We start from the raw sequence: 22,414 nt of genomic DNA, 5'->3' as shown, positions 1-22,414 counted from the left end.
CTGTTATTGAAAAAATAAGGTAGAGTGTCTATCTGCTTGAGAACTGCTTCTTGAGAAATTATGAATATGATGAATTTTTAATATGATAGAAGAGGAGAAATCATTAGATACGAGGGAAACATGTTAATTATATTTAATTTAAATTTAGACTTTTTCCAGTAGGCCAAATGTGGCTTTTGGTCTCAAACTTTTAATGCATATCACTAAATTCTCACAGAATTGCCAATAGTTTGTATTATCTTAACATCTGACAACTATAACTCTATTACTGGAGGAACAGACCCTATTATTACCTTCTCACTGGTGTTTTTGAGTGTGTCTGGTTTCACCAGAATGGAAGGTGGAGCAGATGCAGGTGGTTTCACAGCTAATTCGTTCTTTGGTACTTCACTGGTATCCAAAATGACCGAGCTACATACAGAAGGAGCTCTGCTGCTTCCGCTTCGGGGCAATAGCACTAAGGAAGAATTATGAGAGGTGCTCAGTTTGATTCCTGTATCAGCTGTGCCAACTCCTCGGGGCAAAGATGAAATAGATTGATATATTGGAGTTTGTTGAGATCGTGCTGGAGTTGGAGGATGTCGCTGAAGAGAACTGGTTAAAGAAATAAGGGCTCCTGGTTGCAAAGGTTTCTGTAAAGATCCACCTAGAAGACAAACAATTAAAGAGAGGAGGGTTAAGATAACAATAAGCTCTTCCAAACCACCTTGTTGAGAATTCATATCATGAGAATTCATATTAAAAAGGGTGGGAGAAATTCATTGAATTGCAGGGTTTAATTGAATTCTAGAGTTTGGGTTGATCAGCACTATGTGACATGCTACTAGAAGGTGAAGAGCTGTTAGGAAATTACAAGAGTGAGCTAACACTGTAGTAGAGTAAATGGTTTACATGAAGTATGTTCTAAGCTCATTCTCTCCTGAACTAATGATCCCTAGGAGGCAGAATAATCTGCGTTCCTCCAGTTCCATTGGCTACTAGGAAGATGATATGACTCACAGGTTCAACTCATTTTTCCTTTTGCCCTTTATGCTTAGTGTTTTATCCTAGAAACACAAGTTCAGTAATCTAGACCAGGGGTCCCCAACCCCTGGTCCATGGCTCAGTTCCGGTCCACAGCCCAATGGAAACCGGAATGTGCAAATGACACGCGAGCACAAATGTGTGAAGCTGCATTTTTTTCAAATGGCACACGTGCACCCAAAATTACCCCCTGCCGGTCCACAGAACTGGAAAGGTTGGGGACCGCTGGTCTAGACTTTACATGAAAAATATTTACTGGGACCCCTAACAAGTCAGAGGGAACAGCACTGGACTAAGATGAACAACAGTCTGACAGAGAGGAAGACATGTCTGTATCTTAATTTCTTCTTTTTAAATACCTACTCAAACTCGAGCTTTGGCAGAAATTTTGTTTAAGGTTTGAATTGAAATAAATACTCAGCATGTGCCTTGGAGCTTGCATATATTCATCCAATTAAAGTTGTATTTGTCTTCTTCTCTCACTAAGGATTTTTTTTTAATGTTTGAAGCACAGACATGTTTTTCTAACTATGTACTTTGTAAATGGGACCATGGAATTTGCTCACTTCATTTCTTTTATTTGCAGAAACCACATTGGTTATCATCACTCGTAGTTTTTGTCACTAGCCTTTTTTTTCTTTTTGCATTGTCATTTGCCTTGCTTTGCAGTGGCTGCAGCAGATTGATTAAATAAAACAGCTATTGGGAACAATTAAATGTCACCTGTACTATGCTGCTCTGTGGCAAAAATGTAGAAAAATTGTGACCTATTCTGTTTGGTTCGAATTGACGAGGACTCAGAGTGGTTAACACTGAACGAGTTTATTGAATACACAAAGTCAACTGTCAAATGTCAAATCTTGCAACCCTTTTATAGAGAAAGCGTTTGAACTGTAACCAATACAAACTGTCTGTTTTCCCGCTCCTTGGTTGTGGCGTCCAATGATTGCACCTTATTTTCCCGCTTTAAACCTTGCAAAGCTGCACAGTGTTTGCAATATCTTCTATGGCTTATTGCTAACTATTTACATACACAACACCCCTTACCCCCCAGTTGGTGTCATTTCTTTACAAAGTCCTTTAGGTATTTTGGTGGCCTATGTATTCTAGAAGGGTATCTGTTACTTTGGCTGCTAGGGGCCCCTTTTCCTGGTTGACTGCTTGGCTGCTGGTTACTATGCTGGTTACTACTGGACCTGGGCTCAGGGTTACTGGCTTCAGATGTACTGCCTTGTGTATTAGGTTGTGTTTGGGATTCAGTTGTCACTGGCCTACTTCGCAGGGGTATTTCCCAATCAATTGGACTGAATTGTTGTTGATGGGCATCTGGAAATATGTCATCTTGCCCCACCACTACACCACTTTCAGGCCAAATGTTATCTGTACTGTTTGCCCTAACTGAGCTTTGGTCCCCCTCAGCTGGCACACACCCACTAGATCTTTTCCTCAGCTGGTCTATGTGTCTTTTACAGACCCTATTCCCTTCCCCCTCAATGATGTATGATAAGGGACCTAAGATTTCAGTTACCACCCCAGGAATCCACTTATCCCCTTGGGCGTAGTTCCTGGCCCAAATCAAGTCCCCCACTTCAAATGTTCTGTTAGGAATGTCAAATTCAATGTTTGGTTGGAGTCGGTCGGGGTGTAGTCTGTCCAACTTGGTCAAGATTTTTCTTCCCCACCTCATTTCAGCTGGACTTTTCCCTGTAGCCGAACAAGGGGTTGTGTGTTGGGCCAACAAGAACTCAGCTAGTCTCTGATGCCAGTCACCTCGAATAATTCTTTTAAGCGCGTCCTTCGTGGTCCTCACGTTCCTTTCAGCCAATCCGTTGGTGGAGGGGTGGAAGGGTGCAGAAGTCTTATGCTTAATCGAGTTGGCCTTGAGGAAATCCTGAAATTCAATAGATGTGAATTGTGGCCCGTTATCAGACACTATTAAATCCGGCAACCCATGAGTGGCAAAGAGGCCCCTTAATGCCTGTATTGTTCTGCCTGCCGTTACTGAACTGACCGGTACTACTTCTAGCCATCTAGAGTAGCTGTCGACCACTACAAGGAACGTTAACCCCTGGAAAGGTCCAGCGAAGTCAATATGAATCCTGGACCAAGGATTCCTAGCTAACTCCCATTTATGTGTGCGGATGTGTTGTTGTTCAGGCCTGGAACGTTGGCACAGATGGCAATTGGCAACGCATTCCTCAATGTCTTGGTCCAATCCTGGCCACCACAAGTGACTCCTAGCTAAGGCCTTCATCCTTACTATTCCAGGGTGTCCTTCATGCAATTCAAATAGAATAGCTGATTTGTGGATTCCTGGGATTACTACACGAGTTCCCCAAAGTAAGCAACCCATATGAACTGATAGTTCATCCTTCCTTCGGAAAAATGGACTGTATTTTACGTCTGGGTTGGCGTTGGGCCAACCGCTCATGACCCAGGCCATTACTCTCCTTAAGATGGGGTCCTTATTGGTTGCCTCCGCTATGTCTTTAGCAGTTAGGGGCAGATCAGGAATATCTTGTAGGGACATTACTTGTCCCACTGGGGCAGGGTCCTCCTCTGTTGTGCTAAGGGGCAATCTGCTAAGAGCGTCTGCATGACCCATGTCTTTACCTGGTCGGTATTGGAGGGAAAATGAATATGCTGAGAGGAAAATGGACCATCTCAGCATCCTGGGAGACATAATTTGGGGAGTCTGTTTATCTGTGGTAAACAGTCCCAGCAGGGGTTTGTGGTCTGTCAGGATTGTAAAGTTCCTGCCATACAGGTAGTCGTGGAACTTTTTAACTCCTGCCACTATGGCTAAAGCTTCCCGGTCAATTTGAGCATAGTTCCGCTCTGCCTTGGTTAGTGTGCGGGAGTAGTAAGCAATGGGTCTTTGCATTCCCTGGGTGTCTAAATGGCTGATTACTGCCCCGACGCCATAAGGCGAAGCATCGCACGCCAGGTAGATTGGTCTATTTTCTATAAAGTGGGTTACAGTTGAGCTACTGGAAAGGATATCTTTTAAGGTCTGGAAACTCACTTTGTGCTTGTCTTGCCAATGCCAAGGGGTCTTCTTATCTAAAAGCCTGTGCAGTGGTTCTGCAATGGCAGCCTTATGTGGCACAAAAGTGTGATAAAAATTTACCAAGCCTAGGAAGGCCTGTAGCTCAGCCTTGTTCCTTGGTTCAGGAGCCCCTTTTATTGCTTTAATTTTTTCAGGGGTAGGGTGGACCCCGCTTTTGTCAATCCTGAACCCCAAAAAATCAGTGGATTTAACCCCTATGCTACATTTTTCCTTTTTTAATTTTAATCCAGCCTTTCTAAATCTACCCAGTACCTGTTCCAGCCGCTCTACTAACATTCCTTCATCTTTTCCAGCTATTAGGACATCATCAAAGTAAGGGCATACTCCAGGTATGCCCTTTAAGGTCCTCTCCATCACTTCTTGGAAGATGCCTGGAGCAGCTGCAATCCCAAATTGCAGTCTGTGGACTCGGAACGCCCCCTTGTGGGTAACAATTGTTTGCGCCTCTGCAGCCTCTTTGGAAACAGTCAACTGTAAGTACGCATGCGCCAAGTCGAGCTTGGCGAAGATGGCGGCGTCCTGGATCGTGGCGAGGACCTGCTTCACCGTCGGGACCGGGTAAGCATGCTTTTTCATTCCAATGTTGAGGGTCGCTTTATAGTCGGCGCAGATCCTCACATCCCCATTGGGTTTGAGGGGTGTGACGATCGGCGTCTCCCATAAACCGCCCTCAACGGGTTCTAAAACTCCGAGGCCTACAAGCCGGTCGAGCTCGGCCTCGATTTTTTCTTTTAAGGCAAAAGGTACCCTCCGGGCCTTTAGCCTGATTGGATTTACTGAGGGGTCTAGGTTAAAATTAATGGGGGGCCCTTTGTACTTGCCTAGAGATCCATCGAATACGTCTGCAAATTCTTTGCAGACGGATTCGAGGGTCTTATTTTTAATCACAGAATTTATTCCCCCTATCCAAATTCCCAGGGCAGGAAACCAATTAAGCCCTATTAAGCTAGTCCTATTCCCCTCCGTAACTACCACATCTAAGACCCCCTTAAATCCCTTAAAATTAACTCTAAGGCTGGTCTTTCCCTTTACGATTATTGGACTTTTTTGGAAGTCCGTTAATTGAATATTTGTTGGGCTAAGTGGAATTCTTTTTCCACTTAGTTGTTCAATTTTTCTCAGGGTTTCAGTGGAAATTATCGACACTGAAGCCCCAGAGTCGATTTCCATTCTGCAAGGAACCCCTTGCAGAAGGACTGTGATTTTTAATTTTCCGTCCGGAAAATTGTGCCCCCTTCCCTGCCTTTTCCGATTGACTCGGGCCACCTCCCCTGGGTTTGAAAATTTCGCCCGGGATCTAGGGGTCTCCTTGCCACTAGCATTGGGGGTTACCTTACCCTCTGGCCACACATCGACTTCATTCAGACGGGAGTCCCGGACGCGGTTTCTGCAGATGGCCTGGATGTGGCCGGTCTTGCCACAAGCCCTGCACTTGGCGGTGCGGAATCGGCAGGAAGCGCGGGGATGGTTGCCGCCACAGCTGCCGCATCGGTTCTGGGTGTCGTTGTCGCGCGGTCTGGTTGCGGTGTCCCGCCACGGTCGTTGTGCCCCGGTCGGTGGTCTCTGCGGTGTTGCGGGTTGTTGCCGGCGGCCGGGTTCGGGCCCTTCGCTTCTAAGTTGTCTGGGTGCCATCTTCCCAAATCGCCTGGAGACTTCGGCGATCTCTTCCTCCCACTGCTGATCCACCTCCCCGCAGTCCACATAGCCCTCTTGGTTAATTTCAGGTGCTGTCGCCATGCTACTGCGGGGGGGGTCGCGATACCCGGTAGACTCATACGTTAGGAGTTCGTCGAGCACTTCCTGTAAATCGCCAGTAGGTTTGGCGATTATTCTGTTTTGTAATTGTTCATCGCGTAAGCCTAGCACAACTCTGTCCCGAATCCTAATTTCTAAATTATCGTATTTGCAACGAACTGCGGCTTCCCTAACGGCAGCGACGAATTTCTGTATGGATTCCCCCGGTCTCTGATTTCTCTTCTCGAAGATGCGCCGCCAAAAAAGTTCGGACCTTCGGGGAGTAAAGTGCACCTTTAGTTTTGCAAGGAGGTCGGCATAGGGCACGCTGGAGACTGGTTGTGGCTGGCACAGCCCGACAGCGACTCTGTAGACCGGTGTGCCGCAAATTGTCAAAAGTGCCGCCGCTTTTTTTCGGTCGTCGGTGATTCCGTTCACTAACAGGAATCCTTCGACCTGACCAATATATTCTTCCCAATCTTCGGGGAAGTTAGGGTCAAATTCCTTCAATGACCCGATTTGCGCCATTCGGAGAATTTTTTTCCTATTCTGCCGCGGCCGCTCGGTTGACTGTGACTCGCTCAGACTTTGCCGCCTTCACGACAATTCTTCCTAATCTCTGGTCTTCTGTCGATCCCACCTTCGTCGCCAGTTGTTTGGTTCGAATTGACGAGGACTCAGAGTGGTTAACACTGAACGAGTTTATTGAATACACAAAGTCAACTGTCAAATGTCAAATCTTGCAACCCTTTTATAGAGAAAGCGTTTGAACTGTAACCAATACAAACTGTCTGTTTTCCCGCTCCTTGGTTGTGGCGTCCAATGATTGCACCTTATTTTCCCGCTTTAAACCTTGCAAAGCTGCACAGTGTTTGCAATATCTTCTATGGCTTATTGCTAACTATTTACATACACAACATATTCATAGGTTCCAACCTTGATGTTTCCTTGTGACTTTCCAATTTTTTCCTTAGAATGCCCAAATGAATGACAAATGCCCAAAGTATTAAGAATAAAGAAGGCAGAAGAGAGTATTTTACTGTTCAGATGCCAATACAAAGGCCCCTGAATAATCCACCAATTCCCAAATAGAAACAAGTGTATAGATAGAAGTTCTTAATAAGAGTCTCATTCACACCCTTTGTGCATTTAATCTGGAACGAATGAAGACTGAACCAAATGGATTCTGCTAAGCATTTTGTTTGCTCTAAAACAAATGTATATAATGATCTATAAACTACCATGTTCAATTACGATGCCTAATAATGGTTACTATTTTCCTCTAAGCTCATTTTTGCACCTAGCAAAATGTTTTCTGCCAACATAATTCTACAGTAATTCTACATAAATATTGTTTCAGACTGAACACTGACCTCAGTTTCTGAGAACTATATAGTATCAGATTTTTAAAGTGGCTGCCAACACTTCTTATTTTATCCTTTCAGTCTCTAAACAAAGACCCTGAGCATAGCAGGGAGACATAGAATTTTAACTTGATTTCTCCCCTCATAAAAATTTATCTGCCACAGAGTGTCTAAACATTTGATCCTCCTGCACTTTTTAGATCTTCCAGGCGTTGTATAAATACATCCTTGCCTTTGGTAGGGCTGACTTCTGATCCAGCTTATTATGTTTACTACGTCCATCCATCCTGAGTTTTAGTGTATAATTAAAGATTTCTAGTCATATCTTTGCCTTTGGGGAACAGGTCCACTTGTTTGTTTCTCATGCTAGGACTTACTCTTCTTATTGCTACTCCGTCCTCTTCTCAGTGATGGTGTGTGCCCTGAAGCGCTGGGCAAAGAGAGATTCCTCACAGGTGAAGTCAGAGATTTTAAAGGTCTGCTTTGCCCTAGATGGTTTCCTGAGATGCTTCCCTGGGATGAAAGTGAGGAAGTGGATAACGTCCATGCATATAGGGAGGGCATCTTTGAATCCGAGAAGCTGGAGGATTTTCTGTTTGTTCGGGAGAGCAAAAGAAGAGGGAGAGAGGAGGTTCATTAGAAGCAGATACCTTTCAGGTCATTACATAGGAAACATATGTTACAATTTAGATTCAGGAATTTTATTTACTTTTTTATTAGAAAAGTAAAAACAAAATGCAGGTAGCCCACTTCAGCAAACATTTGTACATTCTGAACCGAAATATCCTTGCAGATTATTGTAATCTTGTATTTAATTTTTTTAAAAAGATTTTTTTTTGCCACCCATTACTCTTCCAGACATTGAGAATTGTAATGTTAATGTTGCAGGTTCTGCATTTCTACAAAGCAAACTAAAACATGACGACTCATCTTCTAATGATATATAGCTCATGCCTATTATAATTACTTCTACCCAACTATGAATATTTGAAGTACTATGGTATGTGAAACATCTGACTCTCGCAGAAAGTGAGCCCTTTGGTTCTGACCTTACTAGTAATGTTTTGATTATTTTCAAAAGTATCTAGTAAGATAAGGTTTCATCATCTAGAACAGACATGTCAAACTCGCGACGTCATGTGATGTTGCGCAACATATCGGAGCTTTTTCTCCATTGCTGGCAATGGGGTGGGCGCGGTTTTGGGATGATGCATCTGGCTCGTGGGCCAGCAGTTTGACACCCCTGATCTGGAAGTTGAATCATGGCAACTATATGTCCTCCAGAGAGGTTTTATTTCTCACCTAATCTTGATAGGCTTACTGACCCACCTAAGGTAAAGGATTTAGGAATTTGAACACTTATATACCAACATTTTTCTGCCTACTCACCTAACAAGCCCATCCAGATTAGAAGGACATCTATGGGGTCCTATAACCAACTTGTTCAATCTGAAGAAGCTACTTGGATAAGCAGCAAAATATTTTGAACCAACAACAAGAAGTTCAGTAGCTGTGATTCAACTTCCAGACCACTCTACCTGAATGACTGAGAATCTTTATCAGCATAAGATTAGATCACTTCTTAAGAGATCAAAGCAGCCTGTTTCAACTTTTCAAATTCAAAACATTTTGCACAAATCAAATCCAGAAATATACAGTTCCATTCAGGCCTATCCCCACAGGCAGTAACTACTTTGGTTAATATTAGCAGCATAAATCCTTTGGCAGGGTAAACACATTCATTGTATGGGAATGCTTGCATGCTTCTGTGACTGACGAGTCTGCTAATTTGAATTAATCATATTTTAAGGTGTTTTTATTTTTAGCTTTTGGCTTTAGTCTACTATTGCTCTACTGCCTCATACAAATGTTTCTTCCTCTGTTTAGCCTATAAGCCAGGTGCAATGCTCCTCACTGAAAAATCTGCAACTACTTGTACAATTTATTTTTCCCACTATGCGCTTATAAAATTAAAGGAAAGTTGTCCACTGGACTGGGTAGAAATGGGTAATGGGACAGGTATCTGTGGTTCTGCAGGTATTTGAATGTGCGATGGGAGATGGATAGTGACTGTGGATAGACAATTTATGTAATGATTCAGAATTACCAAAATTGTCCATTACTCAAGTAAATCACTTGGAAATAGAAATCGGTGGTGGGAAAATGTTGCAAAGATTATAAGTATGTGCAAACATATAAAGAGTTAATTTCATGTTTTCTAGTTTATATGGAGAAATGTGTATGGGAACAGATGCAAAATTTATTCAGTCTCCCAGAAAATAATATAACAAGGAAAGCTGATAGATTTTTTTCACTAGACAAAAATGGGTTTCAAAGTTTCATGAGACGGAGCCTTCAGTTGCAACAGTTATCTATAAGAAAGAAGGACCAATTTGGTGATGGGGAGTGGTAAGCTTTGGAGGGGTTAATAAATGGTCAGGGAGAATGAGCTTGTGAAATCACCATGTGTAGAACTGTTCTTCAGCATAACTCACAATTTTCATGAGGACATTGTCCCTAAGGCAAAAACCTGTAAGGACAGGGATGCTTCAAACATGCCAGAAACAAAAGACAAAGAGGCACAAACAGGGTATTAGTCGAAATCTTGCCTGGTTGTGGAAATAGACCATCACTCACCCAAACAGACCGACTTTTTTTTTTTAGTAGTAGTAGGAACAATAAATGTTTCTAAAGGCCCACAAGCAGAACATATGCTAATAACTGAAAAGAAGATCCCTCTGGAGGAAGAACTATTTATATTCAAGGCAGTGGGTAGAACTGAAGAGCTGCTCAGCTATCTAATTTTAAACAGTTACAGGAGATACTACCTACTTCTATCAGAACCTTTACCCAAGGCCTGAGGTAGTTTAATTATGCTTGAACACAGCTTTGGAAGGGACAAACACATTCCTTGAATATAGAAATGGGTCTCCTATAAGCAAGCTTCAGTCAATCTTCAGTTGTATATTATAAAAGTTATGACTAGCTTAATGCCATTTGGTATTTGATTCTTTAATGTAACCCTAATGGGAGCTTTGACAAAGCTACGTTAATTAAGCTTTGGTTTCAAGAAAAAAAAGCATTAGGAATGAACAATTTAGGCTTGATTCCTGAAAGGAGCATTCTTTATTGTTAAAATTTTAAGGTGAAACCGCCCCCTCCCCCAACAACCAGCACTACTGTACCTCTGACACCCAATTGGCAAAAAACAAACCATTGTATCTACTGCTTATACTTAAAAAAGCTTATTGATGAAGCACCAAGAAAGCAGTGATCTTGAAAGACAAAAATCCATCAATTATTCTGTTTCCTACTTGTAATTCTATTTTCCAACTGTGGGTCCACCTCTTTTTCCTTCCAAAATTGTTGCAATCCAATGTGACTGTTTCTTTGCTCATGTTTTTCCCCTGATGAGGCCAACAAGGTTGCAGAGCTCTTAAATGCCAGCAATATCTGCATGAGCAGTTGCTTTAATAACCTAAGTGGTCCTGATTTGCTGTGAACTTAAACCAGCAGCATTTGTGCTTCTTCTCAGGGAGAAAAGAAAAAAACAAACATCACTTTGTAGTCCATTCTAATAACATTCCCATGACTAGTTTTTGCTTTCAAAAGAAATTATGGTTTAATCACGGGACAATGATTCATCTCAATATTGAAGTTGTTAGTTTATTATGAACTTGTTTCAAAAGGATGATGCACAATATTAGTGTTCATAAGTAAAGTACTTTATAAAACTGCTTCCAATCTCCTGGGATCTGTGTTGGATTGTTCACTTAACTGGCCCCAAGGTGTGATTGGAGGCCATGTCATAATAAAATGTGCCTGAAAAATGAAGAATAACTGGCTTTCCTCACTGGGAAGAAATTTAGCGTATATCAGCAAACATAATTCTGGGCCCAAAGTGCCCTTGGTGTTTCCAGTTTAAATTGAGCAATTTAACATGATAAAACACAAGGGAAGAAATGCGTAAAATAATAACATGGTTAGTTAGGTAGCTGTTTGAGCATTCCACATCTCAAACTACAGACTAAAACCTGTCATTTTTTTCACTGTTTACCCGCAGTTCAAATGCTCAGTGATTACAATATTCAGTTATCCAAACATAACATAATAATCTCAAGAAACACCATTTTGAAGAATGACACATTGCTCTCTCAAAATTAATATAGGGCAGGGGTAGGCAACCTTGGCTCTTTTATGACTCGTGGACTTCAACTCCCAGAATTCCTGAGCCAGCCATGCTGGCTCAGGAATTCTGGGAGTTGAAGTCCACGAGTCATAAAAGAGCCAAGGTTGCCTACCCCTGATTATAGGGGCTTGAGAGATCCACTCAAACTTATTTGTTGTCTAGCTAATATGGTTGAGATGCATCATGAACACGTATATCCTTTCTCTTCCACTATTATCCATTCTGATTAAGGAGACTAGGCACTAAAGAAAGCCACATTTCATTTAAGGTCAGATTTTGTTTTCATTTAAGAAGGTGCTCTCAACCTGTACCTATTTCTAATTTTATTTTATTTTATAACTGGTTCATTTGCATTTGTGTGTATAAATTTCATCTTGGCGGGGAAATAGACAAGTGATCTCTTATCATTAAGGAAAAGTTTACAAAAGAAGAGGGGAATGTCTGAGCTGAAATCCAGACATGCTTGAGATTAAAATCAAGAACCTCTAAATTGTGAGAATAGATTGCCTTGACCTTTGTCCGAACTGACTTTTATCCATAAACTGAACACACAGTTTACCAAAATTGCTGGGAAGACCACTTATATTCCTTTGCAAATTATTGCTTTGATTTCTAAAAGAATGACAGAAGAAAACTATTCCCAAATTCAGATCTGGACTCATACATTTTGCTCAACTATTTTGCTTTTCCCACTAAATCTAAAAGAAAACATCAAAAACTTTGCTGAAGCATTTAAGGGAAGATGAGCTCAGTTTTACTCATCCCTAAATAGCTGAGTACATTATATTTTACTTTTCAGCTAATGGTGATTACTGGTAGATAGTCTTACTATTCAGTTAACGATGATTAAGAGGACACTTTTCAAGAACAGGCTGAGACTGGGAAGCAACTCATCGAATGAGTAAACTGAAAATTCAGAGTGGTATAACTGGAGAATGCCATGATTTTCCTTCCAAAGCTGTTTTGCAATTATTTTCTTCATTAAAATAAATCTTTCCAACCTTTGATGTTCCTGCATCAAGGTTTCTTCTACATGTCCGCGGAGATTCTCAGTCATCCAGGTCATGGTTGTCCCAAAGGTGCTTTTTCAGGAGGCAACTGGACTTTCTTGTTTTTCTTTGAAGAAGTTTCTTCAGCTCTGACCAGATGGTGGGGAATGGAAGGATTTATATTCCTTGCAGACAGCTGGTCATTTGCATTCTTTTAGAGCTGGGGTGTCAATCTGCCGGCCTACGGGCCGGACACATCACACAGATGCCGTGTCCACCCGTGTCCACATGTTGCGAGTTTGACATGTCTGTTTTAGAGACTCGTTGGGGCCATTTCGAAGTCCAGCTGCCTTTTGAAAAAGCACCTTTGGGTTTCTTCTAGATATTTCTTTACTACCTTGAATTATTTTATTTTTATTGATTCAATTTTTATGGCCACTTATTTCAACCAAGTGATTCTTGTTTGCTTCAGTAACTCACTTTTTACTGAATAGCCAGGCCTGCTAAGCATTCTGAGATTAACCATTTCTATTTCCAGGAGAGAGGCTATTTTGAGCTGATTTCATATGAAACAGAATATATTTAGGGCATTAGAGAATTTATCTCCACAGGTCTTCAGCTGCAGCTTCAGCTTTAGCTCTATTTTTATATATAAATATTTTATTAATTTTCTATATTTACAATCATAAGTACTTAATAAACAATGTGTTGTCCCAGGTCCATTAGTAATTCAGTGGTACATATTAACTTCTTTAATCTCGGCCCAATATTACACCATCCAATGTTCCTCTCTTCTTCCAGTAGTACACATTTTCCCACATTAGGCAAATACAATTCTTATTGTTGTTAATATATATACAGTTGAATAACAACATCTTTGTTACATTTTCCTAATAATATCAATAATGTGAGTTTAAAATGTCTTTTCTAACCAAAATATATCTTAATTGCGTTTGCACTTAATATCGATTTGTTCAATTAATATCCTGTTTTTCCAGCTTTTTAAATTTTTTTAATTTCCCATCAGTGTTCAAAATGTCTCTATCGCTTATAATTTCTCATAATGTTATATTTGGGTAACCAAAACGTTCCCTTATTCAAACCCTCTTAGCATTTTCATATTTCCCTTCTCATACCAAAATATAATATTCTAGTTATAAATCGTATCTGTCTACTTATAATAATACTTCTATCAAACATCTGCTTAATAGTATAATATCCCATCTAATGGGGCAAAACCTCTATTTCCTTCAGTCTCAGTCTAGCTTTCTTCCTTGGCCAACTAACTTTCCAAGTCAATGCATTTGAATCATCAAGTAATTCTTCCTCTATTTTGTTTGGAATAAGAAAGACAATTTGATTAAAGTATTTTTGGAAGGATGCTAAGCCCATTGATATTCATTAATCAGCCTCCCTCCTTCTCCAGTTTTCCACAATTCTCCTAATAGCTCTATCTTTCATTCAATCAGCTCTTTCTTATCCTCAAGTATGTTCTGAGATCGTGACAGGTAAGATATCTTTTCCATTTCCGATATTATCACTACGTCTTCCAATTCTTCATTTGTCTGAGTCTGTTTAGTTCCTTAAGATCCTCCAACTTTGGAGCTGTGTCCTTTGATTTTCCTTCTATTTTCTGGGTTGCTAGTTCCTTCTTTGTAGTCATTTTCTGAGTTTGTAGATTTAGATTAAAGAATTGTTCTTTTATCTCCTTTGTGTTGTTTTTAGTCTCATCATGAGCTAAGGCAATTGTCTCTTGTATTGATTTTAACATAGAAATAATTTCTTTCTGAAATTCATCAACATTTTCTTCTTGGTATGTCAAGCTGGGGACTTTGGGGACAGGTGTTAGGGATGTTTTTTTACCATTTGAAGCTAAGTATGGAACATCCATTTTGTTTTTGTATGTAGTCTTTATAGTCCAATCTATTTAGGGATTTAAAATTTTTCAGTCAATTGTCATTTGAACTCCTAATTATCCAGCCAGCCTATCAGTCCATCCTTAAGCCTCCCCTCAGCAAATATAATTTTTGAATTATTCAAATTTTTCTGTCCAATGAAAAACACATCCTTTTTGTCCAGAGAGAGAAGAGCAATTAAAAATTGATCATCAATCAAAGGTTTATAGTCCAAAGTATTCCATCATCTCAATCAATAATGCATGTTTCTTCTATAGGGAAATAGCTCCATGACACAGCTCTAAAAGTCAGTTAATATGTATATTTATAGTCCAGGCAGGCCAGTTTCAAAATAGTTTATTGTTTCTGCCACACAGATAAGCAGCACAAGTGGTTCCCCTCCCCCCTTTCCCAGCTGCAGTCTTCAAAAGTGAAAGTTTCTGAAAACTTTGTTATCTGAGTCTGGGCTTCCAGCCAAGTTTCCTTTAGGCATAATAAATTGTAGTGCTGTAGTTTGCCACTAGATGTTGTTGAGTCCGTCTTCCAGTTTTTTACATTCAAATTTATATTACAAGCTTTTTAAGTCTCTCTTAAAAAATAAATAAATCTCAAAAGCACTTTTAGTCCCCAAATTTCTAAGTTATATGTGTGTATTGCTTCCAAATTAATCTTGTAATTTTCTCTATTTTCCCCCAAGCAATTAATTCGCTGCTTTTTTTTTCCTGAGGAAATGGGATGGAAATTCCCCTGCCCTCTCTCATTGTGGAGGATTCTTTGCTTTGGGTGGTTTTTTCCCAGGCAAAAGTCTTAAAGTCATAAAGATAGCATAGAGTCTCACTCAGTTCCATCCACGTTGCTTGAAAGTTGCTGGTTAATGCTTATTTTCTTCAGTTGTCAGCAGCATCTGACTGGCCACATGAACCTGCCTCCACTGCTCACTGCTCGGCTGATGCCTTAGTGGAAGCCTGGGGAAGGGCAGCCACTGAGGCACTTGACCGGGTTGTACCCTTGCGGCCCCTGACCCGGCGCAGATCCCAGCGAGCTCCATGGTTTTCCGCGGAGCTCCGGGAGATGAAGCGCCGGAAACGGGGCCTAGAGAGCTGCTGGAGGTCTAGCCGATCCGAACCCGACCGATTGCGGTTAAGAACCTATATTAGGTCTTATCTCGCAGCGATGAGGGTGGCGAGGTGTAATTACTTCTCCACCCTCATCGCGTCCGCAGATAATCGCCCGGCCGCCTTGTTTAGGGTGACTCGCTCACTTCTCAATCAGGAGGTGAGAGAGGATCCCTTGCAAGGTCGTGCCGAGGAATTTAGTCATCATCTGTCGGATAAAATCGCTCGGATTCGGACCGGTTTGGACTCCAGCTGGGCAGAGTCAGGCGATCAGGACACGGGCGGTCTTGTCAATGTTATCTGGGAAGAGTTTGATTCTGTGACCCCTGATGAAGTGGACAGGATTATGGGGAGGCTGAGCTCCTCCACATGTTTGTTGGACCCGTGCCCTTCCTGGCTGGTTTATGCAGCTAGGGAGAGGACACGAGGCTGGTTCCAGGCGGTTATATCTGCTTCTTTGAGTGAGGGTTATTTTCCCGCCGTCTTGAAGGAGGCGGTGGTGAGACCTCTCCTCAAGAAGCCTGTCCTGGACCCAGCCGTTTTGAACAACTTTCGTCCAGTCTCCAACCTTCGCTTTCTTGCGAAGGTTGTTGAGAGTGTGGTGGCGCATCAGCTCCCTCTGGTCCTGGATGAAGCGGATTATCTGGACCCCTACCAATCGGGTTTCAGGCCCGGGTACAGCACGGAGACGGCATTGGTCGCTCTGGTGAATGATCTCTGGAGGGCGCGGGATAGGGGACATTCCTCTATCCTAGTCCTATTAGACCTCTCAGCGGCTTTCGATACCATCGACCATGGTATCTTGCTGCGGCGTCTCAGGGGATTGGGAGTGGGAGGCACAGTTCTTCAGTGGTTCTCCTCCTATCTCCTGGGACGCTCGGAGTCGGTGTTGGCAGGGGGGCAGAGATCGGCCCCTAGGTCTCTCGTTTGTGGAGTTCCTCAGGGGTCGGTTCTCTCGCCTCTCCTGTTCAACATCTATATGAAACCGCTGGGTGAGATCATTCGTGGTTTTGGAGTTGGGTATCATCAGTATGCCGATGATACCCAACTTTTCTTTTCGACCCCAAACCACCCCAGTGATGCCCTCGCCGTGATGTCCCGTTGCCTGGAGGCGGTTCGGGTCTGGATGGGGAGGAACAGACTTCAGCTCAACCCTGACAAGACTGAGTGGCTGTGCATTCCGGCATCCCGGGACATTCCAAATGTTCCATCTCTTTCTATGGGGGGTGAGCTCTTACCCCCCGTGGATAGGGCTCGCAACTTGGGAGTCCTTCTAGATTCGCGGCTTACTTTGGAAGAGCATATAGTGGCCGTGACTAGGGGGGCTTTCGCCCAGGTTCGCCTGGTGCGCCAGTTGCGGCCCTATCTAAACCGGGATGCCCTGTGTACAGTCACTCATGCGCTCGTGACCTCTCGCCTTGACTACTGTAATGCTCTCTACATGGGGCTTCCCTTGAAGACCACCCGGAGGCTCCAACTGGTACAGAATGCGGCCGCGAGAGTTGTCTTGGGAGTTTCCCGGTACTCCCATGTTACACCTTTGCTCCGCGAGCTGCATTGGTTACCAGTTGTCTTTCGGGTGAGGTTCAAGGTGTTGGTTACGATCTTTAAGGCCCTACATGGCATGGGTCCGGGTTACCTCAGGGACCACCTGCTGCCGGCATCGACTCCCCTCCGCCCTGTGCGTTCCCACAGAGAGGGCCTCCTCAGGGTGCCGCCAGTCAGGGAATGTCGACTGGTGGCCCCCAGGGGGAGGGCCTTCTCTGTGGGGGCCCCGGCTTTATGGAATCAGTTGCCGGTGGAGCTCCGGATGGCACCAGACCTTCGAACTTTCCGTCGGGGCCTGAAGACCCATCTGTTCGAATTAGCTGGTCTGGCCTGATGGGGATTATGGGTTTTTTAATTGTTTTTAATCTGTATTACTGTTTTATTGGGCAAGGGTTTAATTCTTTTTAATTTTTGTATAGTGTTTTTTGTTTTTTATATGTGCCCTGTGAACCGCCCTGAGTCCTACCAAGGAGAAGGGCGGTATATAAATCAAATAAATAATAATAATAATAATAATAATAATGTAGCAAGTCTTTCCTCTGCCGGTTTGGAGGGCTTCCTTGGATCAAATGGAAGGGCTGCCACCCTCCCACGATCAATGAGAGTCCCCTCCTTCTCCATCACCTCTTCAGGGCAACTTTTGACCCTTTTTAGGGTCCCCAGTGGAGCGAAATCAAATGCAGAAGATGGAGTCCCATCTTCCTGTGCCCGTTACACCACAATGTAAAACCATGACATATAAAGCTTTAGCTTTATACAGGATCTCAGGCATATTGCCACCTATACATCCATATCTAACTTAAATATATGCAACAAGAAACTACAACAACTCAAGAGTTAATTTTTCAGAACTGCCAAAGATGAGAGAAATCTCTAAATTATAAAACTATTGTAAGAATAGTTTTCTCTGGTGAAATAAAACTGTGTAGAAAATACATTTTTATTGTCTCAATAGTCCAACTAAAGGGTGGGGAACATGCAGTTTTGTAGATGTTTTATTATTCCTACTTAGCCTCACCACTAGGCTCTGTTAACTCAGAGTAACCTAAAAGATAAAAGCCTCTGTGTTCATTAAGTTTGCTTTGATTTTTGTTTCAGCTAATTTAGGGAGAATGGATCTGGTGCTTTTGTTGAGAGTTGAGATATTGATTCCCATTCCCTGTAAAACTAGAGGGGGTGTGCTTTAGTTTATGCTCCAGTCTTGTGGAATAGCTTGCTCCCAGAGATCTTAATAGCCCTGTCCCTGATGAAACTCAGAAAGGCAAGCTTTTCTGCAAAGCTTTTAATTATTGTTAAGTATTTATGATTTCCGGAACTAAACATGATTGCATCATATGGACATTAACACGCTTATGTAGTTATGTTTGAACTTAATTATTTAGTGATTTTATGTACAATTTTGTAAGCAACTGAGAGTCCTTAGAGAGCAAGCAATATAGGGTATAAAATACTGTAAGTAAGGTAAATAACTAAGTAAGGAAGGAAATAAAAAGTTTAGATGCATATGCTGTACTAGATGGGACTCACTCAATTTAATTGAGAAACCATTTTTACAGCCAGATACTATACCTCTCAGAAGGCTATAACATGAAAGCAACATAATTCCCAGATGGTTCATCCATCTTGATCTAATATATTTTATTTATTTATTGTTGAATTTATACCTCGACTTTTTGCTTATTTCAGCATGCACAGTTGCTTACAATACAGAATGCAGAAATAAGTTATCTCTGAACATGAAGGCTCTTATGTAAGCAAAATAACTAATTGGACTTGATGGACCAGTTTTTGTAACTAACTCTTAATACTTTGGATATTGTAAACAAGGCTTGGACATAAACAAGTTACTTCTCCTCTCTCTCTTCCCGTTTTTTTTTATTTCTTTTCCATTTTTATCACCTTTTTGATATTCCTTACTCTCACTGCTTTCTACTGGAGATTCTAGGGGACAGGAGTTTGAAAAGAAATCATAAGATAGTTAGTTAGAGATGATAGTTAGAGAAGATAGTCAAGGTCTAGTTTTCATGGGGAAAAGTGGTGTATTCATTTCCATAAATATAATAGTTCTTACTGAGTGTTCTGGTTATTTAGCTTAGATGTCCCTGAATGGCTTAAACAATAAATATGCTTCATTTTAAAAAATAAGTGTTTCAAAAGTATAAATAATGGCCAGGTTAATGAAGCCTTTGTGGGAGTTTCTACAGGTATTATGAAAACTTGCAATCTTATAAAAGATAATAGTAATTTACTATTTCACCTTTTGGACTGAAATAATTGTAATGCCACTTCTACCCCCAAGGATTGCCTTGAGATCTGTCCTGAGCATTGCTCAACCATGACAGTAATTCACGCATTTAAGGAAATGTGCTATAATCTACTCCAGTTTGTGGTGTAAGAAATTTGTTAATTTTTAAGGTATCTTAAAAGTTTTTGTTAAAAGGTTTTCCTAATGTTTAATCAACCACACACACACACACACAAAACACTTCATAGCAAATGTTGCAAAAAGATTCATTGACTGTGGATGCCTGCTCCTGGATCAGTTTTTCACTGTGGTATCCTGAGACCTTAACGCCTGTTTATTTGCATGCACAGAAACAAAAACAAATTAGTCCTTCTGTGGCCTTGTGTTGATCTACTACAACATTTTGTAGCAAATATATTGTTTCAATTAGTAAATGAATAGCTTTGATGTAATTATCCCTTTGAACAAGTAATTATATGTATAGTACCAATGATAAGCTATTAATTAAAAATAAAATAAAAGAGAATCCAGGATAGCAAGAAGACCAAGCTGTAGGGTGGTATTTCAGTATCATACAAACTGGCCTGTGACCGTTTTATACAAATTCTTTATAGAAATTTATGCATCTGGCCATTATATACAAGTACAGTATGCTTGTACTACCTACGTACTAGTTCTTACTGATTTGTTCACTCCCATGTAGTTACAAAATATTATTTTTAGGTACTGTAGTTCAACGTTTATGTTACAGGAAAGGGAAAACACATATTATGATTAGGAGTTACAATATATAACTATTTTCCAGATCCAGAAAAAAAGCGGGGGGGGGGACTTAGAAGTCAAAGCTGATTTTTGTTTCTTTTTGGCCAAAATAGTTCTAGGCAGATGCATTAAGGTTACATGTCACCAGGAGCTAAATTTATGTAGGCAGCACTATCACCCAAACTTATTTGTTCATCTTAAACTAATTCAAGCCCCCTAGTGGCATTTCCCCCCCCCTGCTATGGAAGAATCCCTCTCCAGATATTTCTGCTCCTTTCAACTACATCTCTTAATCTATAAATATCAAAGGTCAAACCTGAAAAATGGAGCAACATAATTGCTGGGGAAGATTCCGACTTTTCCTGTGATCAGTGACATTCCTTTCAGCCAACCTTCACGGTATTTCCCCAAAACACGAATGCCTTCCCCTTTTTGCAGGTTGAGTTCCTCCGGGCTGTGAGCTGTATAGGAGTGCAAAGCGACGGACCTATTGAAACGTAAGGAATGAAAGTAAAGCAGCAGGCACTGGTTAAAAAAAAATAGTTTCATTTATGCAACATAATGAGGCTATGACACAACACTCTGCTTTCAGGCCACACAAGGAGCTGCTGTTGTGCCTTGTACTAAACCAGAGCAGCGCATCTGAAGCTTCTTTATGTAACACTTCTGTTACACCATCTGGAATGTTCTGGTGAATACTGTATCAGATTTAAGAAGAGACAACTTTTCAAGAATGCCAAATGGATCCCTTAGCAGTATGTAGGACATTTCTAAGTGGGTTGGTGTAATCAGCTTGATGTATTCAATTCAAGATTAAGCTTTGGGCTAGGATCCCAGGTTGGAAAAAGAAAAACACAGACTGGAACAAGAGGAGTTAAACACCCATATACTTGCAGACAAAAAAGATCATCTCCCTTTGAACGCAGAATAATTGCACTGTTTATTAGCATCAGGAAATTACACATTAAGATTCAGCATCAGCTTTTTTGGGTTTTAGATCTGTCATCCAAATCCAAGTATTTCTTTGACACATGACATTGTAGTAATTAGCTGCTCCAGCAAACAGTGTCAGAATTTTGTGGAACCTGTAGCTTAAAAGGCATAATAGTCACATGCTGTTCCTAATGATTCTTCATTTAAATTAAAAAGTTCTGTCTCTTCTGACAGTGAGCTTTATTTTTCTTGTCAGGTGCTTGGAAGCTAATTTAACACATAAAGGTAGAGTAATTCTAGAATGATGTTTATCTCAGTTTTAACAAAATACTAGCATAGCATACTTATGGAAAGGGAATTCACGGGTTTATTTTTTTTCAATTCCTTCTGGTTATTCTCATTCTAGGGCATTTTGGCCCAACCTTCATTCCAGACCATGTGCTGTAATTGCTAGGCAATAGCATCTTCTGGCCCCACAAAAGCGTTATCCTTAAGAAATTAATGAGGATTATATGTACGTACATATTCAAAGACAGATGTTGCTGTAAGTGGGGAAGACTGACAATGGCTGTAGAATGCCCCATGGATTCAGGTTCCACGTAGCAGGAAGGGCTGATCTGGAAAAGAAGAAATAATATTCAAAGGAAAGCCCTTTTAGTTTCCTTCAACAGGATGCTATGAAAGTAAAAACGAATGTCCTTCAAAGGGCTGGCAGAATTGGTTCACCCTAGTTGAAGCTATAGTCAGATGTCTCCAAGGAACTTTAAACATGTTATCACCTCTGCAGATTGGAACTGAAGCAGAATAAGCAGGCCACCCCAAAGATGTATCTCCCTGCAAGACTTCATATATGGTATCCTTCACCTATTCTGCTCAGTATATAGAACACTACTGGAGATGATGTGGTTATTAAGCACATCAGTGACTCCAATATATTGAATAAACCTTTGTGTATTGGATAAACAGTACTTGCTTACAACTGGGCTCTGTGTTTTAGTTCTATTCTTTTATAGATATTTATTTAATATAAGTGGGCAACTCCTGGATTATCTGCGATGGTCCCCAAGGCCATACCTCAGTACCTCCAAGGACTTCTGGAACTTTCTGGGTCATACGTCTTAGCCTCCCCCCCATTTTAAAGTTGTTTTTTTTTAAAGGTGCCAAAGAAGCCTCCTAAGGTGTCTTAAGACATCTTCAAGGTACAAAGGTGGAGAAACACTGGGCTAGTCATTTACTTTAACTTTGCTTTTTAAAAAATAATAATAATTCTTCGTGTAATGGCACACACTGCTTTGATTGGTTTATATAAAATTATTAAGGTTTTAAATAAAGAAACTCACAGAAAATCAGTAGTCAAGAGAGGGAATAGAAAAGAGGACAGAAAATGGACAGAACTGGCAGATATATAACAAAATAAAAAAAATATCGAAACAAAAATACAAACATCTGATTTCTGACTTCTTTTAAAACAGATATAAATAAAACTTGTTCAGCTCTTGCTCTGCAATTACAATGTAACCTCCATTTTTTATAATCTATAAATATTA

General features: G+C 41.1%; 1 protein-coding gene across 2 annotated transcripts in view; it reads right to left on the bottom strand.

Moving 5' to 3' along the window:
• The window catches only part of SH3RF2 (SH3 domain containing ring finger 2), a 110,070-nt gene that overhangs the window by 2,564 nt on the left and 85,092 nt on the right, over nucleotides 1-22,414 (bottom strand). For both annotated transcript variants that reach the window (XM_083357034.1, XM_083357035.1), the window contains exons 6-9: nucleotides 21,390-21,484; nucleotides 20,251-20,421; nucleotides 7,569-7,783; nucleotides 294-646 (exon numbers count right to left, since the gene is read on the bottom strand). In XM_083357034.1, coding sequence (XP_083213160.1) covers nucleotides 294-646; nucleotides 7,569-7,783; nucleotides 20,251-20,421; nucleotides 21,390-21,484 — 834 coding nt within the window. The remainder of the gene's footprint in view (nucleotides 1-293; nucleotides 647-7,568; nucleotides 7,784-20,250; nucleotides 20,422-21,389; nucleotides 21,485-22,414) is intronic.

Source organism: Vipera ursinii (assembly GCF_947247035.1).
Source record: "Vipera ursinii genome assembly, chromosome: 2".
In the NCBI taxonomy this organism is placed as follows: domain Eukaryota; kingdom Metazoa; phylum Chordata; class Lepidosauria; order Squamata; family Viperidae; genus Vipera; species Vipera ursinii.
This window is presented reverse-complemented; position numbering and strand designations above follow the sequence as displayed.